The following is a 26,464-nucleotide window of genomic DNA, read 5'->3' on the forward strand; positions in this document are numbered from 1 at the left end:
GTTAGCTAACTTACCTTTCTGATACAGGTGTGTGTGGGGGTGGGGGTGGGGGGGCTCCAAAAACGTAAACACAAAATACAAAATTGTTAGGACGCGCAGGCCGATGTATTATGAAAATGATCTGTTGTTACATTAAAGTAACTTCAAACAATACGTTTTTCGATTTAAAAACAATTCGGTCTAAAGTTTTATTTCCATGTGCTTCGTGGTTGGTCTTCTGCACTGCTTCAGGCATTCAGGCAATCATCCCATTGAATGTCTACAGTCGGTGGGTTAACCAATCTACGAATGATCCGATGTGATTGGAAATCTACGGTCAGCTTCCTTGAAGCTGATTGGCTGTTCCTGGGTCCGGATCGTGAGCCGGATCATCACCAAAATTTAATTGTGTGTTCCTTTGGCCAATACCCACTTGTGGTGAAATTTTCATGAAAATCCGTCCATGAGTTTTTGAGTAATTTTGTCCACAGACAGACAGACAGACAGACATACGCGACTGAAAACATTACCTCCTCCCTTGGCGAAGGCAATTTAAAAAAAACACAGTAAACATCTTATACAAGATCTGATGAGTCAAGTATTGACAGGACCTTGAAATTCTCCTGATCCCAATCATAATAATTTTCTGAGGGGATGGCCCAAGCAACCCTGACCTACAGTTGGACTATTAGACAACCCAAAAGGATCCATCAAAGTTTTAAGTCCATGCTTCAACAATTTAGGACAGTTTCTTTGAAACAAGACAAACACAACACACAGTATGCCAAATCTTTTTCAGAATGCCCTTTCATTTGTAAACTCAGTTCCACGTCTTACCACTGAGACCATTTGTGGATAACGGGGCCACAGTTTAAAACTTATCCTTCATTATACGCAGCTGCTAAAGACCTATTAACCTCTATCAGTCTTCCCATCTGATATGGGTAGACTGCTAGTCTATATTGACAATGGTTTGCAGTGGCATTTGAGGAAGAGCCCGTCCATGTAAGCAGTCATAGATTAGCGGTAGATACTATTAGTTTGTGTCTTTTAGCTGTGCTGAGTGCGTGTCTAGCATCGGCAAATCCTCCCACGCCTAATTTAAGACCCAGCATTAATCACTGGCCTTGAAAGACAGAGTCAAAGATGGGTCTGTGGTGGAAAGGAGGATGGTGGGGGGAGCCGAAACTAGACCCACTCTGCTGATTTTTCACCGGAGGCTATTTGGACAGAAGGAGGAAGTAAGAGAGGAAGAGTGAGAATGAAACAAAGAAAACGCGAAAGCTGAAGATGACAAAGGGGTGGGAAAAAATAAATTGCAAAGGGGAAGAAAGAAAGAGTAATTGAGAGAGGAAGAAAGGAAAGAGGGAGAGAGAAGCTGATTATTTGTAATTAATTAGGCGTTATTGTTCTAAATTAGCCTGCTACACGGGTGCTCATTAATCTTCTGTAGTGGGAAGCAGTGACTGGTAATCCATAGCGCAAAGTCTGCTCTAAATGCACCAGTGGTCCGTCTCTTTCTCCCTTTACCCCTTTTTTTCCTAGTGATCACCCTGCAAGACCTTCTAACCCATTAGTTTGAGCTTAATTTGACATTTATCATTTTTAGCAATTAAAAGGCTGCATTAAGGGTGCATTGCAATAGACATTATGCAGAAAAGTGGTGAAGCGCATAACATCATAGATTAAGGATGCCGTCTGTACATTAGGATGATGTATGCTGGTCTTAAATGGGGCTCTGTAACAGATCCAGTTACCATTAGACAGAGGTAGAATATGTCTCTGTGGTTTTTAAAAGAGCATTTAGGCTTGCTAAAATATACCTTATAGAAATTGCCTTGGGTCGCTAAGACATCACTACTGATTTAATATCATTTCAGGCTACTCAATGACTTGGCCTGGCCTTAGTGGGTTATGGAAAAATAATATGGTAATGTAGAGAAACATGATGGGCTTTTCTAACGTGGCAGGTAACATGGTATTAAGTGGGCCAGATCATACAAAAAAAAATAAAATGCATAAATCACTTCATATCCAATGTAAATAAGTTTTCTAAAATTTCCTTCTGTCAGAATAAGTAGTGTGCTAATAGAAAACTGGATGTTTTATTTTTATTTTTTGTCAACACCGATACCTAGGTGCACACAGAACTCACGGCTGCAATAAGATTTTCAAAAAAGGCTGATTTTGTTGGTCTGAACATTCAATTTGAGCTTGGACATACTCTTCTAGAGAAACGTCAAAACCATATTCTGGTAAAACAATGGCTTAGTGGTTAGCATTAACGCCTCACATCGATTTCCATTACATTGTTTTCTGTGGATTTTACAGGACAAGAGATTAACTCAAGACTTGTGTGACTTTCCCCACCAAAATTGTTTCAGAGCAGTCCAAGCAAAGTGCTACACTACAGCCTATTCTAAAACACTGAAACTGATTTGGCTTTCCTCATCCACAGAGCCAATCCAGTTTCAAACACTGTTTGAAACTGGTTTAGCTTTCCTCATTCATAGAGCTACATAATTACAGTATGTATTCAAGCATTGTTTCATTATACGATTGATCCTCTCTTTGTTGTATTCTGAATTTCTACAGAGGATCACAGTGCAGGGAGACCATTAATTCAGACCTACAACAGGGCCTGCCTCATATCTGTTCAAATAGACAACTAAATCTTGTTACATTGCTGAATTTTTAAACTTGATGCTCATAACATGTTGGTCATCAGAGGTTGTCTGGTGCTGGATAGATTTAATCAGTGAAAATTTGCATTATTTTTGTTTTATCTTCTTTAACTATCTACTTAAAAACAGGTGTGTGTGTGTGGGGGGGGGGGTAATAAGGACTTTTCTAGGCAAATGGTTCAATTCTATACCACAATAAAGTAACTGTTACTTTCAGTGGTCATAAAAATGTATAAAAAATAAGTTTGACTTTGCATCTAAATGCTTTAAAATTGTTTCCTGTCTATAAGAACCTCCTACCGTTTGACACTCCCACTTCAGCATGTCTCCCACTTCATTGTGTCTTAACAACAATGCTTTGCGTAAGGGGTGCTCTGTGGGGTGGGAGCTCGGCTGAAAACAGAGTTCCAGTGTGGAGCTTTGTACAAATAGGCGGTGCTTTGTACCAGCAAGTGTTTAGGCAGCTCCAAATGGCTACCATAAAATATTCAAGGATTTTCTCAAACATACAAGAGTGCAACACTCTAGGAATGTTTTTAATGAGAGAATGACATTATAACATGAAAGAAAGCTCAAAAAAGTTGATTTCGTATAATACCTTCCCTTTAACATTGCTTCAACCTTAATCCCCTGAAAAAGAAAAGTGCTTGTTAGTTTAATAGCTCAGTAATCACAATCATAAATAATACAATGGAGGTTTTAAAAACATCCTTTGATATAGATAATATTTTGCTTATTTTCACTCTTCATCTCTTGGGTGTCTGACATGTAATGAAAGTAGCTAGCAGTAGTTGACTGAAGGGCACTGAAACCTTCAAACACCAGACTATTTCTTTTGGAAATCTCCTTGATCTCAGACTGATTCGTGTTCAGAGATGCACAAGGGGGCACCTTGGATGGGATGTGCGGGCTGAGAGTGGGAGGGCTGTTGTGTCAGCATGCCCACCTGAAGGAACATCTGTCTATTCACAATACATGCATGCAGACACTTTGCTATTAATGACTCAGAACAATGCAGGACAAACAAAATGTTGTTTGCTCTTATTCATTTTAGCCATACATTATTTTATCCAACGGGGGAAAAATGAAATGAACTACTTTATTGTTATTCCAAAAGACATACAAAATTAGCAAATGGTTGTCAAAGCTTTTAAACAGCCAGGTCACCTAAGACTTATTTTTAAAGCAGTGCAGACGTGTTTTTTTTCCTGAGGACTGAAACCAAGAGTTCAAATCTTTGAAGTGCAGCTCTGTGGAAAGGTAATGAATATTTAATATCTTACCTGTCGTAGATAGCTCTTGGAGAAAAAGAAATTAGTTCTGGTGGATTGATGAGCTAACTGTTAGTCTGAGTGGAGCAAAGACCAAAGTGAATAGCTGCAGTTTAAAACAAACACAATCTGAAAGATTTTAGAGGTTCAAGCAAGCACTGTTTTATAAACCTTCACATTGCCTCAATTTCACTTTACAGTTATTTACATTAAATTTTATGGTTATTTGCAAGAAAAATAGCCAAGTTGTAGCACCTCTGGCTGTATAATCATAATGTTTTTGTTGTAATAATCATGTATTGTAATGTAAAGGTTTATAAAATAGTTTTTAAACCAACCATTATAAGAAGGATGTTGTTTTAAGAGGGCAGCAATTCACTTCTTCCTGTATTTTTGCATAGTGTGCAAGTGTGAAAGCATATTTGCTCTTCATTTCAAGGCAATCCCAGTGGGCTGATTGTATTTATGAGGATTTGTTTCTCCGATTGTTCTTGCATAGCGCAGATGAATATTCAGCAAGCTCTGAGAGAAGGGCTCGTGAGAAACCCAAGAGAGACGGAGGGCAAAAAGAAATTGCGGCTGTGGCTCACAACCACACAAACATAGGCACACGTGTGCTATGGAACACACACACAAACGCATGGCCCTGCAGCAGTGGGAGGAAAGAGCAACAGTGACAAACAGCTCCGGTGCTACAAAGTTGGCAGCAAATCTATCAAACGGGACAATAAAATTGCAATTGAGTTTCTTTAGCTTTTTTAAAGCAGATGCATGTATCTTGGTGGCTAACGCTCGCTGCAGCTATCCAATTCACAGGCAGTCATGCAGTGTGGGTGCTTTGTACACACACACACACAAATAGAGAGTATGAGCAAAATTCTTTTGGACAGCATTCGAAATGAAGCCAAGGGAAAAAAATAGTATTAAGCTAGTGTAATTATAGGAGGGGAAAAGTCATTTACAGCCTTTCATGTACAAAAAGCAATTTCTAAATGACTGCAAAATGAGACGTCAAAACAAATGCCTCATGGAAACGTTGATGAAAAAAAGATCAAAATTTTAGACTGACACGTTTACTTTTTTTGTGCCCAGTGGAACAAATATTTTTAATCATTTAAAAATGATTTCAATAAACTACAACATAAATAGCTGTATCACACACACCTGGCTGCAAAATGTAGAAAGGGATGGGTCGGGTCAGCGTCATTGCACTCCAGAATTAAAGGGGGCGCTATATCTATTAACACTTACGAATTCCTTCAAGAAGCATGTGTAGTTTTTGGTCATATGTTTTGCATTTTAAAGTGCCTGTGACATTGAATTTTTTACAACAAATATGAATGTATGTTTGGAAAGATAGCATTGATAACATATTGTAAAACAGATTTCACACTGCTGAGATGAACAGTTGTTGAGATATTTGCATGTGAATTAGCAGAAGTGATGTCAATGGGGAATGTCTAAATGTAAACAGAGTGTTGCTAAAATGGCTAACACAGACGGCAGAGAAGAAAATGGTGTTACTTTAGATTATTTTAATATCATACGGGAGATGAAAAAGTGTCATAGCTCAAATAATATTTCTCAAAGAGTCCCCCTTTGATGTCACTTCCTGTTTCACTTTAGCTGAGCCAAATTCAAAAGAAAATATGCTAAATATGTGACATAACAGATAAAATCATGTGTATTATGCCAAGTTTCTTAAATATAAATATATTTTCTTTGACTTTTTGTATTTCATCGATATGTATGTCACAGGCTCTTTAAAAACACATTGAAAAACAAAAAACAGATCTTTGTATTTTCATTTTATACTTAAAAAAACAGTGTCTTTTATTTTTGTCAAACCGAATCTTTTACACTGTTGTCATGGCATCCCAACATCCTGTGGAGCCTGCTCCAGCTGCTGAGGTAAGTAAAATAAATAACATACAATGTTTTAGTTGTAAATTTATTGCTTCATAGTTATGTTTTAATGGACAAGAATCAATAATCAAAAGAGAAAAAAATTAAACAAACACCACGGCTAGTAGAGGAAACAGTGTTTCCTTTTTTCCTGGAGTGTAGTAGTGCTATTTTCAAATATGGTATGGGTCTGACATATGACCTGACCCCGCCCCTTTCTGCATTCTGCAGCCAGGTCATTTTCAGCTGTGTTGCCTTTGAAGAAAAGAAGATTCACTTTACTGTTTATCCTCTTCTTTGTGCTTTCTGCCTGTTCTTTTTTCTACAGCGTTTGGAGGCGTGCAGAGACACTGGAATTTCAGAACACACTGCACGAGACCCAGACACACACACAAACACACCACCCGGTTAACTGCTGCCCTCACACAGCTTTTCCCCATAGAGGTCTGTCTGTGCCCCCTGTTGGACGGTAACCCTCACAGCACCACACGCTACTGTGCAGCGTCTCATATCACAAGCACTTCTTTAACTCTCCTTTCAATCTGCCAGGGCTTAAAAAGCCCCCAGACCACAATCTGACACCAACCCCAATTATTCCACTGCTCTGGAACAGGGTCGCGTAATTTGATATCAACATTGAATTTCTAAAGCAGAATGTTGAACTTGGCTTTTGGAAATGATAAGTGCCCGGAGTTTATTTTTATCTGTTCGGTGTGAAAGAAAAAGACCCTTTACGTAAATAAAAGGAAGGACTGAAGGGATCCATTCCAACTGGTTTAGGCTGCAACTAGCTTTAAATTATAATCACCATGATGGGCACGGAGAAGCACGCTTCAGTTATGATGATAATCTACACTGCAATTTAAAGGGCCAGACAACAATTTTTAGTAGGTTTTGGTTTGATGAATTGGATTTTGTCAGCTTCGAAGATAAAACAAAAAAAAACATGGGTGGCAGAGCTAATGTGTTTCAGAAAAAGTTCTTCCTGTTTGGCTGGAAACTAACTGAGGAGGCTGGTTATGGTTATGGTTACAGTTACGTGTTGAGTGTTTAGGTGGGAAATATTGCAGCAAAATCCTAGAGTGTGTACGAGATAAAACAAAGAGGAGCAAAATTTCGACATAAAAATGTGTTGTACTTTAAAAAAAATAGTTTAACATTGTTTTTTTTTTGTGCGTCTGTTTGAGGAGTGTGTGGATGTAATGAGCGCTCTGACCTTGGAGTGGGTGATGGACAGGGTGTCCACCCAGACGCGCCAACCGCCCCACTCGTATTTGATGGCGTGGTAGAGCAGGATGCGGAAGATGGCGTACACCATCTCTGTGATTTTCTGCTCCTCTGTGTTTCGCGGGTTGACAAAGCACAAAGAGAGCATCCACTCCTGCCACACCGAGCACTGCAGCAGGCTCCTGAAACAAAGGGCACAGCTGTGAGAGGCTGAAAAAGTAATCATCGCACAGACTCCTGTGAGACTCCGTCCAATGAAACGCTGTTATTCTTACCTGCGGTTCTCTCGACTGTTATTGAAAAGTTTGATCATGTCTGAAAGGAAGGCCCTGCGCACCTCCATGCTCTCAGGGGATGAGGGAGAGTTCTTCACGAGAGCAGCTATTACCTTCAGAATTTCTGCAACAGAAAAATAAAACCCTTCTGAAAAGATGTTTACAAAAAGTGGAGGGGGAAAAAAAAACGGGAAATGAAGCCTGAAAAATGCCCGACTGCTTTGTCTGCTTTTCCCATTTTGTAGTCCATTCTTACAATGTTTAAACTTCCAATAATTATATATCCTTCTGCACAAATCACAAACTAAACCATATATTGGTCTCAACATGTGCAAATCATTGTGTCACATGCTATCTAAGCTCTACATACCTGGAAATCAGTACATTTGGTGCAGAAGACAGAAGAAAATAAAAAGCTCTAGTTATTGATCTTTATCACACTGTAATGGTTTTGGTAGCGTTTGAAACGAGTGAGCCAGAGCCGAAGACACTTCTCAACGGCTTCGGTTAAACCAAAGAGACTGACTGTTTGGATGAATTATCTAGACGGTGTCAGCGTGCATTTGCTTTGAGCGGAGAGATGGTGGGGTTTGGGTTTCGCTTGTCTTTTTTTTTTTAAGACCTTGATGCTAACCGATGCCGCCCGTCCACCCACCCCAGCAGACAGTTGTGTTGTTTCTACGCCTTAGTCGCTCAAATTATGAGTCGCTGAACCTTCACCGCCAGAAAATTACCCCAGCATGTACGGGGTATGAGGATGGAGGGATGACCTATTCCCGTCTTTTTTTTTTTCCATTTGCTACCCCCCACACCCCCCCTCCCCTTAAAGTTAATTTGAGGGAAACGCTACTTCCTCGGTTTGTTTGATTGGCTCTGACGTTACTAAAGACTGCAATCAGGGGGCCATTTTGGGAGTTTGTCGCAGATTAAATCAGGAGAATACACAGCAAAGGAGAAACAGACCACAGCTCTGCGTTCCGTAGCATGAGCGCACGTTCACAAACCCCGACAAGGTTCCTATGATACATATACACACACAAACCGCCTGTCTAGGATGGCTGGGCAGGAGAGTTTTTAACACAATAAAGGCTCGAGATAATCAGTGTGTGACTACAGCGAGACCTTGTCAGATTAAGGCTGGTTGGAAGTAAACCTTGGTTGTGATTACAGCAAGCTCTTGAATTTCAAATTGATTAAAGCTGTTTTGCACATGTGTGTGGAGACGGTGCATGCGCACGTCTGGAAGCAACAACATATAGAGAGAGTTTTCTTATTTGGTAAGAATACTGAAAATGGCAACACGGGAAAAAGAAACGTGCTGGCGTGATGTGAAACTGGACGCAAATAATCACATCCAAACATGGGATGTCAACAAAGATCAAGGTTATTGTTTCTGGATGGTATGTTGCTGTGTTTGAAAGGAAAAGTGGCATGCAAACCGGTATGAAATATTTATGAAATAAACAGATTATCTGAAATTTGGAATCACATGATGTGACAGAAAACACAGATGATTGTATGCACATGTATTTATATTTAAAATGTGCCATAAATACTGAAATAGAAAAGGATTTTTTTATAATTTAGTAAAATAATAAAATAAGAGTGTTTCATCACACATACAACTGATTGTAAAAATAAAATTAAATCAAGTATACAGCAAGTTCAGCATTAATTATAAGCTAAGGCTGAAATGTGTTCATTTGTCTGAATATGATTTAGATTTTTGGTAACGCTTAATTTTATGGTACCCTTATTACCATGTAATTACAAGGTAATAAATTGTAATTACTACCTCATTATCATGTAATTATGTGGTAATTAGGGTACAAAAGAAAAACTACTGTTAGTAAAACTACATTTATTGGGTAACTACAATCAAATTACTATTCAATAGTAACTCAACACTATACAGTATTTATAACCAAAAGAATGCAACTACATTTTGGGGTTAGTGGTTAATTGCAATAAAATATAACTTTAAAACTGGCTAAATTACCTACTACTTATTTAGGTGTTACATAGTGAACCGTAATTCATTACCAAGTAAGTGCTAAATTACTGCAGACAATTAATTACATAGTAAAACTGTACCCTAATTACCACGTAATTACATGGTAATAAGGTAGTAATTACATTTAATTACCTTTTTTATTACTTTGTAATTACATGGCAATAAGGGTACCGTAAAAGAAAGTGTTACCATTATTTCTGGGAAAAAATACAAATAAAAACTCAGTGCCTTAATAAAACAACCAGATAAAAAGGTTTTGAGTCGCTATGTTTTCTTTTTGAGGTTCATTAGTAAGTATACGTACTCCCTGGCTGAAGTTTTTTATTTAATTTAATTTTTTTTTGCTGGAAGGTACACAGCGATCGCTCAGTTCCACAGGGATTACCCTCCTGCAGCATGGAGCTGTAGGTATGCACGGGGTACATTGCAGCGGATGATTTAGGAGAGCAAAGTGGCGCGAGGGAGGCACTTACGTGGGTTGAGGATCTTCACAGTGGAGTCGGGGTCCGGATGTTGTTTATGGATCACTTGAGTGCAGATCTGCTCTGTAAGAATCTACCAGGGGACACAGTCATAAATGTTACTCTGAACAATAACTAAGAGAAAATACTGAACTATGTTTATGTTTCGCTGTCGCATTTATTTTAAGGTTGTCCAAATTCAGTTCCGCTGCTTTAGTATTTCATGTGGATAATTACATTTTCACAGAGACTAAATTCAGCAGGACACGTACACAAGAAGAGGCAGCAGCTAAACGTACTGCTTCTGTGTTTTATTATTGTTTTCAGTTCTGCTCTTTAGTCAAGAGAGTCAGCGCGGGTGGACTGACCTCATACAGCACATTGTAGGTCGTCATGGTGAACTGGCCGGAGTGAAGCGTCAGGCGTTCAGTCAGCAGGGAGAACAGGCCGTGACTCAGCATGACCTCCGATTTCCTCCTGATCGGGGTGGTAAAAAGAGCAGTAAGCATTGTTATATTATATTATAAATTAGTAAATTTTAGTATATTTTGATATAGAAGACAGCACCTATGTCAAAACCTTTTTTGTAAGCCGTATAATTTTTGGTTACATCTTGCAATATTTTGTAACGTGCATCATGCATATCGGTTTTGTAACAAATAATGTCATTTATGCAATTTTCCCTTTTAAAATCATAAGAATTAAGTAAAATTTAAGACTAAAAATAGCAGTTCAGTTTTTTCTATTTGTTTGGTTGGGTTTGAGAGTGCACCAAAAACATTTAGACACATGACTGAGAGCAGAAACTTGAGCTGAATACTAATAAGACCAACCAGTTGTTACATGTACTTTTGTTTAGGGGTGTAAGAAAATATCAATACATTTAAATATTGCAATATCTGTTCTTAAAAGCAATATTTGGATTTTTTAATTAAAGTTACAAATGTAAAATATCGTGCCAGTGGTTCATTATTGTGTTGTAATTTAGTCTTTGACCACTAGTTGGCAGATAAATGGATGTTGTAAGAAACGTGAAATAAAAATGCAGTTCTCACTGTTGCTCAGCGTTTGACTGATTGCATAAAAATAAACTGAGTTAATCAGATTTTATGCATGGATTGAATGGTGTGCTCTTTATACTGAAATTTTTTTATCTTATTTATTTTTTATCTGGAATCCTCTGGAAGAAGAAAATGGCAATATTTCACCTTGCTTATAGTATCACAATATATTTCAATACTGAATTGTGACCTGTATCATATGTCAACAAATTCTTGCCAATAAACAACCCTACTTTTCTTAAGGTACACATTACTACTACAACCTTGGATAATGCGAAAAAAAGAATTGAGATACTCACTTTGGTAATAGGTTCTTGAGAAAGTAGCCCATGACCTTCAGTGTTTGGACTCTTACTCCTTCATTTTGTGAAGCCAAAAGCTTGTAGATCACACTGTGGTTCAAATAATAATAATCAAACATCACATTAAAAATAAAACAAATCACACTTCAAAACCACATGATGACGAGCAGATTAGCAAAGATTTCACTGAAAGCATAAGCAAGCAGTTAACAAAAATGGGAAAAGTTTATAATTACCGAATTCCATTCCGCTGGTCAAAGGCCTGGATCATAGAGCCAGGATGTTCAGACATCAGAGCAACCAACAACTGCAGGACATCCATGAGATTCTCATCCTGTAAAAACAAACAGATCTGTGTGATTGATTTACTAAACATAATTTCAACTTAAACAAACCCACTTCTGTCAGAACCTAACAAGTGGTGGATATGGAAAAATAAAAACAAAACGAATAAAATGTTTTTTCTGCCTCTCGTGAAATGTTTACAGGAAACACATTTAAAGGTCAGGAAGGAAGAAAAGCACACAGTAGCAGTATTATGTTGCCATCTGGTGGTGATGTTTTTCTCTGCATAAGCAGGAGTTTCCAGGCCTACCTCATGCATGGTCAAGAGGTAGTTCAGGATGCTCTGCAGCTCATCTTCCTTCACTCCATGATCCTGCAACATGAAGGCACAAATAAACCATATATTCACTAAACTGGCTGCTCTCTACAGATAAAGTTTTAAAACTACTAATTAACTGTGTATCCAAGCATATATGTTAGACATCCATGAAAAAAAATTAAGTACATTTTAAGCATTTTTTTATTGGTAAATATGATCAACCATAAAAACATGTACAATCCTATCATTAAACACACATTCCCAACAGTATCATATTTTAGTTCACATTCCATTTTAAATGAGGTTCCTAAAAAAGCAAAAGATTTTTGTGACATAAGCTTACCTTTATTATGAGCTGCTTGACAAACAGGAGCAGAAAGGCTCGTAAAGAGAGCATCTCCTTCTGATTTGGTCTTGGACCATCTGAAAACCAGAAAAAAAACATATAACATCACCTAAATGTGGTAAATAATTATGCAAAAGAATATATCAATATTCAATCCCTTTTTTTTATTTTAACCTGAGAACAGGAACATCATCAGTGCAACGTGTAAATGTGTATTTGTGCATTACCATGATCATATCTGCATGCAAAAACTAGTTATTGTGACTTTTAGATTAAAGTTGTCAGTATAGAGAAAAAAATATACATATTGTCTGGTTCTTAACCTAAATAAGATATTGCAATGGCTGAGACAAAGTCCAGACCTCAACTTGAATGAACAAAAACCCAAAATAATCAAACGAGCACTAACTTTTGTCCACATTCAAGTTGTTCATACTTGAGCTAATTAAATATCAATTCATGAAATAAAAAAATGAGGCTGTTCTACAACTTTATAGAGGGTGTCTACAGCTCTTATAAATTAATCCTTAACAAAGTGATAATTTATTTTCAGTGTCTTTAAAAAAAATCAATATGTAGCAAAAATTGGTTGTGTCTGCAAACCTCAATAAACAGAAGCAACATTGGGAACAGAGAATTAAGAGAATTAAATGCATGTACAAAAATGCAACTATGGCGATCAATGATGTGACATGAAAAGTGATCCAGATCAATTATTTTTGGAACATTACGAATAAAGTTTGTTCACAATCTTACCAAGACCTTTGGGTGCGATTCCACTGCGATCCTGAGGGTTGACTACCCAGTAGTAGTATTTTAGTGTATGCATGATTTGGAGAACTGTGCCGACCCTGCGAACTGCGTTGTAGATGGTCACTGTGCTGATGAACTCGGTCGCCAAGTAGGTGTAGAGTGTGAGCTGCACCTGCGCAGGTAAAGGCAAACGCAAATCAGTCCATGTCAGGGATGGGCAACAGGCGGTCCGGCCCGCTCTTACATAAGAGCTGCTTTAAGTGCTTTTTTAAAGGGTAACTTTTTTTTTGCGTGCTTACCTTTGCAAGCCCCGATACACAAGTAGTTTTATAGTACCTCATATTAGATATGAAGTGAAACTATATTTTTAATTCTTATTATTTAAAACTTAGCTTCTTAATTTGGAATTTCTATGATTTACTTTATGTGTGATCTGTTTAAAATTGCAAATCAATCCTTTATCTTTATAAAAAGGTTGCAGGGCTGAGACTGCAAAAAGGACAATTTTTTCGCAAAAATAGGACACCACTTTCACTACCGGACAATAAGGACATTAAAAATGAACCATTGCATAAGGAGGTAAACATGTTGATACCTCTTCACTGTAACTGTTCAAAGAAAAGTTCAATTAAAAAATAAGTATAAAAAGAAAAAGGCCTTTCAGGGGTTTCAGGTTACCTTGGCTGGGGCATGGATCCAGATGGCAGGGTTGAACAGAATGTGGTCACAAAGCTGCTTGAGCAACAAGATACCGTTCTGCAAGTTGCTAAGGTATCTGGAAAAGGCCAGAACAATGTCCAGGACGGGCCGCGTCACATGCACCTTGGACGACTGGAGCACAGAGAAGGGGGAAAGAGGAAATAATCTTCATGTGATGTGAAGGACGTGTGAAAAGGAAGAAGAGGAAGAGCTCCTCTTCTGCTTAACAAGCACACACGCCAGAGGTGACCTCCAAAAGGGGTCAGAAAAGGAGCGCCGCCTCATTTCTGAGCTGGGGTCATTAAGAGATTATTACTACCTCACCTTCTCCAAACTGTAGCCAATGACGAGGAAGCCTTTGCAGGCCAGGACCTGCTCCTGCATCGCCACCGAGTTCTTCAGGAGCTCCATCACGAAGGACAGCAAAGTGCAGCTGTCGGGCGAGAGACGGACAGCGAGTCAGACAGTGACAATAATCTGGGTAAGCTGCTGACAAAGCCCCAACTATCAAACATACATCCGGTATGAAGTGTGACTGAATGAGGGTGTCGTGTCCCTAAATAGCGGTGAGAGCAGATTTTAGTCAGCGTCACCTTGAGGGCAGCTGATACAACTACACTGCGCTTCAAAGTTAAGATGGCTCCAATGTGACATTTCACGTCACTAAAATTTACCATTAGATGATTGAAGTGTGTGAGCATACAGTAAGCAGAGAAAACACTGAAATACAAATGAGAACATTTAAACATATCATAAATGTAGCTTTTCTACCCCTCTAAAGCATCTCAATAAACATTTCTTATTTGTAAGATGAGCGGTAGAATTAAACTACATTTCTTCACACACACCCAAAAAAAAGAAAAGAAAAAAAGATCAAATCCATATAATTCAACTGGTTAAACTTGTTTTTTAGGCCACAGTATCCAAATGGTTCTTGCACATTTAACACTCTACAAACAGTCAACTAGGAAACTGAACGCTGAGTTTTAAATGTCAAGTAGAATCAGTTTAATGTTGCAGTAAACCCTCCTGACTGCTTGTTGCTCAGAGTACTCCCACATTATCTGGCCTTACCAAACAGAGGTGTCCAGCTCTTGGCTGGAGGGCTGGCAATAATCCAGCTGTGCAAACAGAGGGAAGAGGACCTGAACACCTCCGATGGAGTGGATGCCACTCTGGACTGAGTGAGTCACTACAGCCTTCACGTCCTGCAGAAACACACAAATACAGTTAGTTTTCATTGCCCAATTTCTTTTTGCAAAAAAAAAAAAAACTAAACATTTATTGTGATAGAATAATGTGTAATAAACAAATTCTGCAAATCAACACATTTAAAATAAATGAATAATTTGGTGGTTTAAGTGTGTACGTTGCATTAATTCCATGTAGAGTTCACACTGGAGTCTAATGGAGGTTACATTTAAAATATATGAATAATGTGAACGTCCACTTAAAAAAANCATTTATTGTGATAGAATAATGTGTAATAAACAAATTCTGCAAATCAACACATTTAAAATAAATGAATAATTTGGTGGTTTAAGTGTTTAAGTTGTGAGACTGTTTGACATTTTTCTAACTACTTGTTCATAAGGAGCAACCTCAATAAAAGTAAAGCAAAAACTATTCATAATGTTTGGCACTCTTGAATGAAATGGTGTCTGTGTTGTACGGTGTGACACCAACACTGGATTAAAATAAAAAAACTTCTATTTTTATGAGATTAAAATGTGAGCGTGGCCGAGCAAAGCTGCAAATATAGGTCACATATTCATTCATATTTCACACTGTGTGTAAATATCTGTGTGGTAGAACGAGCATAGTGCAAGTTTTTGTGGCTGCAAAGCCTCCCTCATCAACAAAACAGTCCTTTTTTATATTTTTTAAAGGCATAAAAAATGTAATCTATGCCTGAGAAAGAAATGAGATATAAACTGCTTGTGTGGTTTTTAAGTTTCCAAGAATTGTGTTAATATACTGTTTGTGTGGTTAGACAATTTTCAAGCAAAACACGAATTTTTTTTATTTCATCACCTACTTCTTTTTTTTTTTAGCCTGAATGAGACCTAAAAAATAAAAATACCAGTTGAACCGCTCTCTATGTTCATGAAAAATATGCATAAAGAAGCAAACAAAAAGGACAGTAGGAAGTAGGGGAAGGTGTACATTCTTTAAATGGAGACATCAGGTTCCCATGAAAAAATAAATAGCATGCATATGCAATACAAACTTTATTCTGAGAAATGGTTCCTGTTATGTACAAGCTAAAAAAAGTCCCACTGATTACCTGCAGCATGAGTGCATGTGGTGAGTGGACAAAAATCGAGGGGTTGTCTTTGGGGGAAGACTCGAGGCAGAGCTGGGCGTCTGTGGCGCGGGGGTTATAAGTGAAGGCGATGCACGAGGACAGCTTGCCGTCGTACAGTAAGGTCTTGTGGTGCTCCGCGAACAACAAGTCGCTCTCGGCTCTGTGCTTGAATGTGCCCTGTGCAACGAGACAAAAAAAGTGGAAAAACTCAGAGAGAGAGCTAAAAATATGTTCTGTGTATAATAAAATTTATAAACTAGTGCCCAAAATAAAATGTTACAATCAATAACCTCCAAAATCTTAATGTGAATAAGCATTAACAGAACATCAGTGTTTACTCTAAGAGCAAGAACTTGATTTATAAATGTTTAACTTAAAGCATTTCCCTCTCAAAAATACAGCTGTTCTTATTTTAGTTTCCACATGAAGAGCAGCATTCCTCTAATTCAGTATCTACAGAAAAAAAACATGGTTTCTATACTTAATTTGTAATTTTAATAACAATGAGCAGCAAAGAGCAACTTTTGATTGACATTCTAATCTACAACCACTGGATCTTTACAACACTTGATGAAAATGCTCAGGCTTTCACTAAATCTTCTAGGGTTTTAAATTAATTTGAAAACAGTGTTTCCACCATTTCTTTTAGGAAATTTCTCCTGTGACCGCTTCAGGCAACGGGTTAAAGGTCAAAGAGCCTCCTATTTATGGCTTTGTGCAAGATAAGCTGCCAGAACAGTGTTTTCACAGAACACACAGGCCACAAAGAAGTAAATAATGGTTCATCAACCGCCACAACCAGAACCACAGCGATACAGCTAACCTTCTAGCTTTGTTCAAAAAAATACATTTTGCTTTACAAGACAAAATTTAGAAAACTCCTCTAATTTTTTTAATCAGTAAGTTTATTTCAGTCTTCTGTTTTAACCACTTCCTTCACCAGGTCTTCTAATTTTGTTTTCTGCTCAAGTCAGTTTCCTCTACTTGAATCAGTCAGATTCTTTTGTATTGTAGTGATAATCTTGTAAGTGTACTAAAACGGTTGTGTTTTCCAACCTGGTAGCCTGGACCCAGCTGATAGATGGCCAAGATCTGAGCAGCGCTGAGAGCTTCTGAAAACAGATAAACTGCCCCCATCTGCCCACAGAACACACGATTCACATCCGCCGTCTCAGACGATCCCAGGAAACACTTGTCAAATGTCTGCGGGAGGCAGATTAAAGGGTGATGGCATTTATAACAAGTAAATAAAAACTGAAAAGTATACATGAAAGGAGGAACAAATTAACAAAAGCAGGAAAGAACAAAAAAGCAAATCACAATTGAAGCAAACTTGACAACGTCAGTGATGAATCAGCAGTGTTACAAATGAGAAAATTTTACAGCGTAAAGCAATCAAATCCACAAACAACTGCGTATTTTTTTTAAAAATGCGAACGTAAATGTTTTCAAAACATTGCAGCTTACATCGCTGGTGTTGACAAACCAGGCGATGTCTCCAAAGGAAGCCAGTTCTCCGTTCACATAGCAGCTAATTTCACTGTTTTTCCAGCGGTTGTAGGTGTGGACGAGAGTCACCATGTACCACTGCAACAACAACAAAAAAACAAAAAAGCATCATTAGGAGAAATCTGTGTGAACTTAATTAGCCTACATCAGGCTTCTAATCCCCTCAAGGTATGATCTCACCTACATGAATTTTTTAATAAACTAAATTTGTGTCAAATATAGCGTGTAAAATCAGCTAAACTTAGCTTTTTCCACCCTGCTGAGAATAGCTGGTGTATAAAGATGCTTTTATCCCTGGGCAAGAAAGAGAAAGTATCAAACTGCCCACAGACTGGAGGATCTCTCTGACTCTAATGGTCTTCAGAGGGTGCTGTGACTAAAGGGGACAGGGTTTTTAGATAATCCTCTTCCCCCACTAATCTAATTCCTCCTTCTTCTAGCTCTGTTTCCCCTTCCAAAAAAAAATCAGAGTTATAATCTATTTATATGGATTGGTTGTTTTGTAACCACAAGTTTGTGATTTGTCTGCTTCCTTTACGTACCTTCTGTGGTTTGAAGTCGTACTTTACACAGTGCTGGAAACCTTTGCCCTTTGATTTTAATGAGGTCACTATCAAACAGCCGCCCACAAAGTGTGCAGAGTAACCCATGCCTTTGTTGGTGCGGAAACTGGAAGAGGGGAGAAAAAAAACATGAAGGGAAAACACAAACGCTCAGATTTCGTGGCTGTGGGAGTTTTTGTGTGCTTGTGCTACATTAAAGAGGAACACCAATAGTGTCCAATAAATAATAGACTTTAAAAGGATCATCAGGAGGATTAAGATGGCTCCCAATTATGTTTTTATCTTCACAGATACTTTTGCTCACACTCCCGGTGAGATGGAACCCTTGCATGTGATTTAGCTAATTAATCCTTTACGAAAAAGGGGCACAAGACTGAAGAGCTTTGATTGCAATTTTTCTTAGACAAATCTTAAGCTGACTCTCTTGGTTATTTTTTAAACAGAGGCTCCAATGGATCCTTACTGGTCTTAAGAAAGGATCAGAAGGTTTGTTTAACCATGCCCTCAAAGAGGAAACAACTGAAAAGAAGAAATGAAGGGGAAGTCACGATGGTTTTTCATCTGTGACGCTGGATGCTGCACTTGTGCGGTACAGTGCTCCAGTTTCAAACATGCAATTCCTCTCTTTTTGTGTTACCTGCATTGCAAAGGTTTGCACCTACCATTAGCAAAAAGGACAGCTGCACGACGAAAGCACATAATTTGACTTTCAAAAACCTAATTTCAATTCACAAGTTCAAAACTGATGCTCCTGTTATTGGCAGTAATGCATACCAGTACATATAAGGCTTGTCTTTGTCTGCATTGATGTTGTTGAGAGGGTCCATTCGGAGCCACGTGTGGAATGTAAATCCATTCTGATATGGCCATCTTGCAACAGGGGGCAGAGCTATCGCCTGTGGAGAAAACAACACAGACAGGAAGCAACATGTGGAATGCTGATGCAAGGTTTATTTTTATTATTATGTTTGAAAAATCATTTGCCTATACAGTCAGGCAGTCATTTCAATAGTAAACAGAAAGCAAAAGCACATATATATTTATTTTTGTCGGTGTGTGTGTCCTCTAAATTTTGTATATTCGTTATCAGAATACAAGGACAGGTAGTCGCAATAACTTACTGCTGAGAATTACAGATAAAAAAAACCAACCTAATCCCACAAGGCAGCATTCTGCATCTTAAATAAACCACAATCTCATCAGCAAAAGGTTACACACACACGGCCAAGAGCCCACAGAAACACAGATGAGTTAAAAAAGGCCTAACTTGATATATCAATGGGGGAAAGTTTACACTCAGGCAGAGGCGACTTCCTGTGAGATACCCTGTTGTGATAACGAATGACCTGATAACGCGTCTGTGTGCAAGTCAAGCAGGATCTGTCAATGATGAATGAAAGACTGACCGTTTATTACAGGTAAAATCAGTTCATTTAAAAGAAAACATATACATTAGTATATAACAAAAGCTTTTTGTCAGTAAAACCGCGCCACACCACAACACACTTTGTGGCAGGAAGAGGAAAAATCAACAGCGCAACTTCAGTGTATGTGGCAACCATTTGTGCATCAGCAACACAGTGTTTCTGTAATGTTTCACTGCAATGAAACTAAAACTAAAGACCAGCTTTTAAAGCACAGAAAACTACAGACAGCTTTAATAAAGCAAGTGTTTGGAAGGTAAAGTACAGCCAAAGTTGTCAAAAAAACGTGACTGCGTGGGTGAACAAAAATATTTCCTACGTGAAAAATGCAGTCAGGCGCAAATTATTCTTTAAGAGAATTGAGAATGCCATCATCAGAGAGAAGGCTCCAGGACACCTAATTTTTCTGACAGTTCACAAGAGTTTCTTTGAGCACCATGGTTTGAGTCTGGGAAGGGGTCTCAGTTTTACTGCAGCTCGGACAGCACTTAGTCTGATGGAAATTCAGAACCGAGAACTTCTTTTTCATCATTATCATTAGTGGGAAATATGTTTCAATATGGACAAAAGGCAAGAACTTTTCCCTAAACCCATTGGCGGTTCACTTATAATCGTTTTAAACCGTGGAAGCTACTGATGGATGAATTGTTAGGCAGTGACAATATAAATTATGTAGTCCATCAATGGAGGGTAGCCACTAACTAACATCCATGCCAAAAAGCTCATTATGTATGTGGAAATGTTAATGAAAATTTGTGGCATTATTTATTGTACTCACAGCTGCATTTTTTCCTGGAAAGCTGAAGAATGAGTCAGGGCCGTGTCTGTGCGCCATGTACTTCAGAATTGACAAAAGCTTCACCGCATGATGTGGCTGAGGAAAAAACATGCAGAAAATTAAGTATTTTGAGCTGCTATAGTGATATATGGTAAAAATACCAGCTGCATGTTATGCACTTACAATGCATGCAGGCAGAGATCAAACTATTAAAGAAAGCTCCAAATTATAACTCTTGAATATGGCTACAACTTGTTTAATTTTACATAAGACATTTTCTTTTTTTTTCTTTTTTAAGAAATGTAACTAAAAGTCTAAATACAAACGAACTATTTTCTGACAGAGTCGATGATTAATGTATTAGAATCATTATTTTACTCACTTTGTCAAACTATCAGTGCTATTTGGGTTTTTTTTTTTTTTTTTTTTTTTAATAAATGTAAATACTGCTGTAATTTTGGGGGAATTGCACTGCTATAGTGCTAAGAGGAAAAAAATTTAACTAACTCCAAATTTGTCTAGAAGCTTTCAAACAACCTAGTATAAATAATGCAGCATTTCTCAGGATCTTTGGTATCACATGACCTAGCTCAACCGTAACAAGAGGTACAACCTGTGTTTTTGATGCATTACTCACGCAAGTGTTAGCTACCAAAAGGGACGGTTGTGTTATGACTCTGACTCACCCACTGGCTTTTTTCTCCTTGGAGCTTGCTGAAGAAAAGCTTCAGCTCTTTCACAGTGATGCTGTAGCTGGCGAGCACACCTAACATGTCCACCAGCAGGTCTGGAAAAAGCATACAGGACAAGAGCCACACGTTACACACAGAGAGAAGATTACAGGGTTGATTGAACTACTAATGAGTTAAAGTGATTGAATTTTTCAGACAAAAGAGGGGTTAAAATGACTGAGCTATTAACGAAACGTTGAGCTATTTCAGTAAATGCCAAAATGTTTGCAAATGTATTCTAACTTTATGGCTGGAGAAATGTTCATCTTTAAGATTTGTTTTCAAATAGAAACATATCACCTATGTTTAGTGGACATATACTCAAGATAACACGTCTTGTACACAATTCTTTAAACTTCCTAATAACTGCTGGACTGTGCCAGCCTGGCTTTACTGCTCAAGTGCTCAAGGCCAGTGATGTTCTAGCTAGAAAACAGTTCACTGAGCCGAGAATTGCTTCATCCCAATTTGCAGCTGCGCAACACACTGCTGAGACATGAGACTGAGAATGTACAGGACAACTCAGTCAGTGCTGCACAACCAAACCAAACCAACCTATGTGCAACAAAACAATTATAAGAAGTAGTCTGGAGTTATTGACTAGATGAACACAATTCTGCATGTAGCCAGCGTTTTGCAAACACAAAAATGAGAGAGCCAAAATGGATTTAAGAAAGTCCTTTATCAATTTATTTTAGCTGAAATTATTTTAAGCTGCACTTGACTTTAACTCTCCTGTCTTTTGTGGAAAGTTTAGCATACTTGCTTACACCAATTGTACACACTATGAGTTGATAAAAACAATTGTGAAACTCAGTGACACATTCAGTCCTCGGTCTTAACATTCCTTCCCAACGTAAGAATCTGATTCTGAAAACAATGTTTCCAGTCATCTCTTGCCCTCGATAAAAAAAAAACCTTTTTCTACCCACAGTTACAGTGTGATTTCTCTTTTTGTCCTTTTCAGGTGCCATCACTAGAGAAGTACCACTTCCTGCTACACAGAAGTCTAAAATTACTGTGTAGGTCACGAGTCTGGCTAGTAGGAAACAAAAATCTAAATGGGAGTTTTGCACCCATTTAGATCGGTGCTAAAAGAAATGGGCTCTTTTCACCATTTCACACGGTGTCAACACATTTTCTAGACGAGAACGTTCCCAGTACCTGCAATCATGCTGTCAGCTGTGGTTATACGCTGGAGCACCTGCTGGATGAGCCCCACTTCAGTGCATGCCTGCAGGTTACGAACGCTTTTCTTGAGGATGGCCGTGAAGATGCTCCAAATCTCGGCCTGACAGTTTGGCTCGCACTTCTCCAAGAGCTCCACCATGCACACAATGCTCTCTGGCTCCTGGATGATGAAGTTCATCTCAAGGTCAAACTGACCGCCGACCAGCTGGAGAAACAAAGAAAGAGAAAAGAAAAAAAGGAAAAGTGTGATCGGATGAGAGGGAGACAGAGACATATGAAGGAAAATTTGCAAAAGAAATAAAAAAAACATCTACTGTAATAATGTGTAAACTTTTCAAAAACAATAAGATGACAGCATATAAAAAGTTCAGCTGTCAGAGTATCTTCAAGTCTGTCGGAGAAATCAACTTCTTGAGATAACCTTTGAGCGCAGTGATAAACAAGATGTGCCAAACACACGCAGTCATGTCTGAGTAACCAAGTCAGACAGACACAAACATTTGGAAGAGATTTCAGAGGTCTGTTGATCCTGCAGGTGACTTTAGAAAACTAACAGCATCTGACACAACCTGCCAGACACAACTCAGGGTGTTGATTCATTTAAAGGTTGTATTTGAGAGAACACAAAGGGTTTTGTTGTGTTTTGAACCTTGTGCAGGCATCAAATCGTCCGTTTTCTTTACCAGATTCTCATTTCTAGATATCAGGGAGCTAGTGCCTATCTCCAGCAGTCACTGTGCGAGAGGCAGGGTCCACGCCAGGACTATGGTTGGGCAACAACAGCTTAAAAATGTATCACAATTAACCATAGTGTTTAGCCGATAGCAACTAATTTGACGAATAATAGATGACATTGTTGTGGCCTTGGTCTGCATTTTCTGGCTGCCCTCGTTCTCCCGTTTATGTCTGTGTTTCAGGTGATTAAACAAATGTGTATGGTCAGGTGTTAGAGTTAGCTTCTTCATGCTGCCTTCCACCATTGGGCACGCCTGATCGTGAGAGTGTGAAAAAACATCATCTGCATTTGGCACTGATTGCAGTAATTGCACAATAAATAAATTAAACAAATGAACAAATATTAATTGTTGACAGTTTTTCCTGGTGATTTACTGGACACGATACGATTTTGTGCAATCCAAGCCAGAACAGGTCGCAAGTCCTGAAACAGTCACTGCAGCTCCACCCTGTGCCAAGGTCCCTACAGTTTAAGGCAAGTTAAATTTATGACATTAAGCCCTCTTTAATGCCACTTGAAATTAAATTTAAGACCAACTTCACAATAAACACAAATTAAAAAAAAATGTCACAGCGACAATTTTACCCAAATGTTTATTTTAACACAAAACAAGCTGCAAGAGGCAATTGGTAAATTATTTTTAAAAATAAAAAAATGTTACCAATTATTTTAGTATTTTAGGACCTCTGAAACATTGATTTAAGACATTTTAAGGCTAATTAAGGCCTTAATTTTTTGGCTTGATGAATTCAATGCCTTTTAAGACTTTTTAAGGATCCACAGGAACCCTGCTGTGCTGACATCGGTCGATCCCATTTCATTTCATGTTTTTTAAACATATAAGCGTGGCATCAGCTATTATCCTAAATGACTGTTTTATATTCTGCTTTGAGAAAACAAATGTTATGTCAGTCACCCTCAGATGAGATTTCCAGCTGAAGACCATTCAAGGGCAGTGGGGTGGAATGGTTATCTCATAGCAAAGAAATGATGTTCTGTGTTGTCTGCAGAAAAACGTATGAGCCATAAATGTCATCGTTTGTCTCTTTATAATAGTTCTGATGACAATTTTATTATTGAACCCTGCCTAATAGAAAAAGATAAAGAAAATAACAGTGCTTGTATCAAATTTATTTAGCCAAAAGAGGCTGTCATGTTTAGAATCAATTAAGTGTGACTGAACAAAAATAAAAATAAAAACATCTGACAGTCGCCCTGGGTTATCAGTCTGGCGCAGTGTGAAAACAATATGATTTGACACAATAAACAGAAAATGTTCCATTAAGTGGAGTGGGTACTACAGGAACGATAGTAAAGAAGGTAAATGAAGCTGCAAAATCTTCAAGAATGAGAGGAAGTAACAATAGGAGACTTACAGTGTTAACCACTCTAATCTGTACTTTCCACTAACCCAGACATGTATATGGTAAATGGTTTGAATTTATATGGCACTTTATGAAGTCCCTACAGACTCCAAAGTGATTTACACTTCAGGCGTTCACCTATTTTAACACATTCACACACTGATGGTGGCAAGCTACACTGTAGCCACCGCTGGCCTGGGACACACTGACAAGAGATGAGTCTACCATGCACCGCCACCACCAGGCAATCTGACCACCACCAGCAGGCAATGAACGTGAAGTGTCTTGCCCAAGGACACAACGACTGAGACAGATGGAACAGAGGATTGAACCGGCAACCCACCAGTTTCAGGATGACTCCCATAACCACTCTGTCTAGCTGTCCCATTATTATTTCATGCTACGTAAAAACATTGATGCTCCCAGTTAAATGCACAGGGCTCACTTCCATCTCTTTTGTGAATTGCAATTTTTGTGTTAACATGTAGAACAACAATACCAATATTTACTACAAATGCAGTCAACTCAAGGTATGTAAATATGCTAACAATTATTTTAAAAAATGGCAACTGAAGAGCCAGATCCAGTTCTGGTACAGGATTTAATAGAGGAGAAATTCCATCCTCAATGAAACATTTTCAAAATATGTGGAGGGCAATGTTGCATAATCATGAAAAATGATGAGGATCATTATTTATTAACTTTTCTTACACTTGACTTTTCATTATTTGCTCAGCAATGATGTGTACTCTGCGACGCTTGCTGTAGACATAAATGTAAGTTTTGAGTATGAGCTGCTCTGCAGACTGATCTCAGCAAGAGCAAATCAACCACAATTTAGATGATCTTATACAATTTAAACAGGCCTTTAATCTCCACAAGAATAACTAAACATGACAAAAGTGGTCCGACACACAGCAAGTCACTCTTGGGAATAAACAAAGAAAATAAAACTGTGGTCAAAATATCTTCCAAATGCCAAACGTCAAATAAAATCAGTGTATAGGAACAAAAACAGATGGCATTTAGAATGCTTCCATGTCTGACTCTTACCAACTTGGCTATAAATCATACACCTCTTGTAGAAACATGGTGGTGAATGTCTCCAAATGTCATTACTGAGCTCTAGGAGCCATTTTACCAGAGTTAGTGATTTAGGAGCCTGACACTGTACATGAGTCATCCATCCATCAGGTTCAGCTGACCAAGGAATGACACAGCGGGGGCTAGAATACGGATGGCACATTGCAGTGACATACACCTGGCACCCATTCAAGGATAATGGGGCTATATTTGGACCCATTTTGTCACTCTTTGCAAACAGGAATGAGTCTGAGGTGACAATTAAATGAAAAATGACCTTGTTAAATCATCTCATGGTGTGAGGGACTGTCTGTTGATATCTAAACATTCTGCCTCCCCGTCACCGCAACCAGTGTAGCTCTATTAATCTCCCTTTTTATGTATTGTCCACTAATGAGTTTATCAGAACATAAAAATAAAAAGATGTCAGTTTATCATACACAAAAAAATACTTATCTGTGTGTCTTTGTTTACTACAGACACCCAACTTTAGGACCCTCATTTTTCTTTGGATTAATATTTAATTGTGTGCATGCATTATTCAGCAATTTATTTTCTGTTGCTCCCTCACAACCTAATGTTTTGCAGGGTTTGTGCGATTTTAACAAATGCTGGTCAATTCCCCACTCCACCGCATTCCACTGCCCAAATTACCTAGGTCTAACCATGCTGAAAACACAACAATAAACCTAGTCCAAATCTGCTGATCTTCAACTGAAATCGTACAGTAGATTAAATCATCAGTATTGGAGCAGATATGCTTGGTGGGTATGAAGTGGACAAAAGTGGGTACAAAGTGGGCAGGGCAGACAAGCTGTGGTTTGAAGTGGGTATGAAATGACAGGTGGCGAGCTTATGAATGACTTTAAAGGGGACATATGCTTTCAAATTATTCCTTTTCACATTTAAATCATTCAGCTGGGGTCTACATAAAGAAGAACTGCAACTCTTTTGCCTGAATTCTTCCTCATTGTAACTCCACAGGCCCCTCTTTCACTTGTTCTTAAAGGGATCCATGATTAGTTGTAACATTAGACTTTATTTAATAAACATATATTTTAATTGTAAAATAAAGACTGTAAAAATACTGTAGGCTGTTTAGTTTTTATAATTTTTTTAACTAAAACAGGCTAAGCTGAGGTTCTTCTTCCATGAAGCAGCTCTGTTGTCCTCCATCTATATTTTCAGTTACAGGC

The 26,464-nt window shown here is 38.2% G+C and overlaps 1 protein-coding gene across 1 annotated transcript in view; it reads right to left on the reverse strand.

The window, feature by feature from the left end:
- Nucleotides 1-26,464, reverse strand: part of lrba (LPS-responsive vesicle trafficking, beach and anchor containing) — a 121,318-nt gene that overhangs the window by 70,796 nt on the left and 24,058 nt on the right. The window contains exons 2-21 of the mRNA XM_014020673.1: nucleotides 22,059-22,290; nucleotides 20,850-20,950; nucleotides 20,164-20,259; nucleotides 18,736-18,857; nucleotides 17,941-18,067; nucleotides 17,357-17,476; nucleotides 16,946-17,092; nucleotides 15,869-16,066; nucleotides 14,656-14,789; nucleotides 13,906-14,014; nucleotides 13,561-13,713; nucleotides 12,886-13,054; nucleotides 12,127-12,206; nucleotides 11,775-11,837; nucleotides 11,416-11,513; nucleotides 11,177-11,269; nucleotides 10,185-10,293; nucleotides 9,829-9,910; nucleotides 7,342-7,465; nucleotides 7,056-7,248 (exon numbers count right to left, since the gene is read on the reverse strand). Of these exons, the coding sequence (XP_013876127.1) occupies nucleotides 7,056-7,248; nucleotides 7,342-7,465; nucleotides 9,829-9,910; nucleotides 10,185-10,293; nucleotides 11,177-11,269; nucleotides 11,416-11,513; nucleotides 11,775-11,837; nucleotides 12,127-12,206; nucleotides 12,886-13,054; nucleotides 13,561-13,713; nucleotides 13,906-14,014; nucleotides 14,656-14,789; nucleotides 15,869-16,066; nucleotides 16,946-17,092; nucleotides 17,357-17,476; nucleotides 17,941-18,067; nucleotides 18,736-18,857; nucleotides 20,164-20,259; nucleotides 20,850-20,950; nucleotides 22,059-22,290 (2,550 nt within the window). The remainder of the gene's footprint in view (nucleotides 1-7,055; nucleotides 7,249-7,341; nucleotides 7,466-9,828; nucleotides 9,911-10,184; nucleotides 10,294-11,176; nucleotides 11,270-11,415; nucleotides 11,514-11,774; nucleotides 11,838-12,126; nucleotides 12,207-12,885; nucleotides 13,055-13,560; nucleotides 13,714-13,905; nucleotides 14,015-14,655; nucleotides 14,790-15,868; nucleotides 16,067-16,945; nucleotides 17,093-17,356; nucleotides 17,477-17,940; nucleotides 18,068-18,735; nucleotides 18,858-20,163; nucleotides 20,260-20,849; nucleotides 20,951-22,058; nucleotides 22,291-26,464) is intronic.

This window comes from Austrofundulus limnaeus, unplaced genomic scaffold (genome assembly GCF_001266775.1).
Source record: "Austrofundulus limnaeus strain Quisiro unplaced genomic scaffold, Austrofundulus_limnaeus-1.0 Scaffold263, whole genome shotgun sequence".
Lineage (NCBI taxonomy): Eukaryota > Metazoa > Chordata > Actinopteri > Cyprinodontiformes > Rivulidae > Austrofundulus > Austrofundulus limnaeus.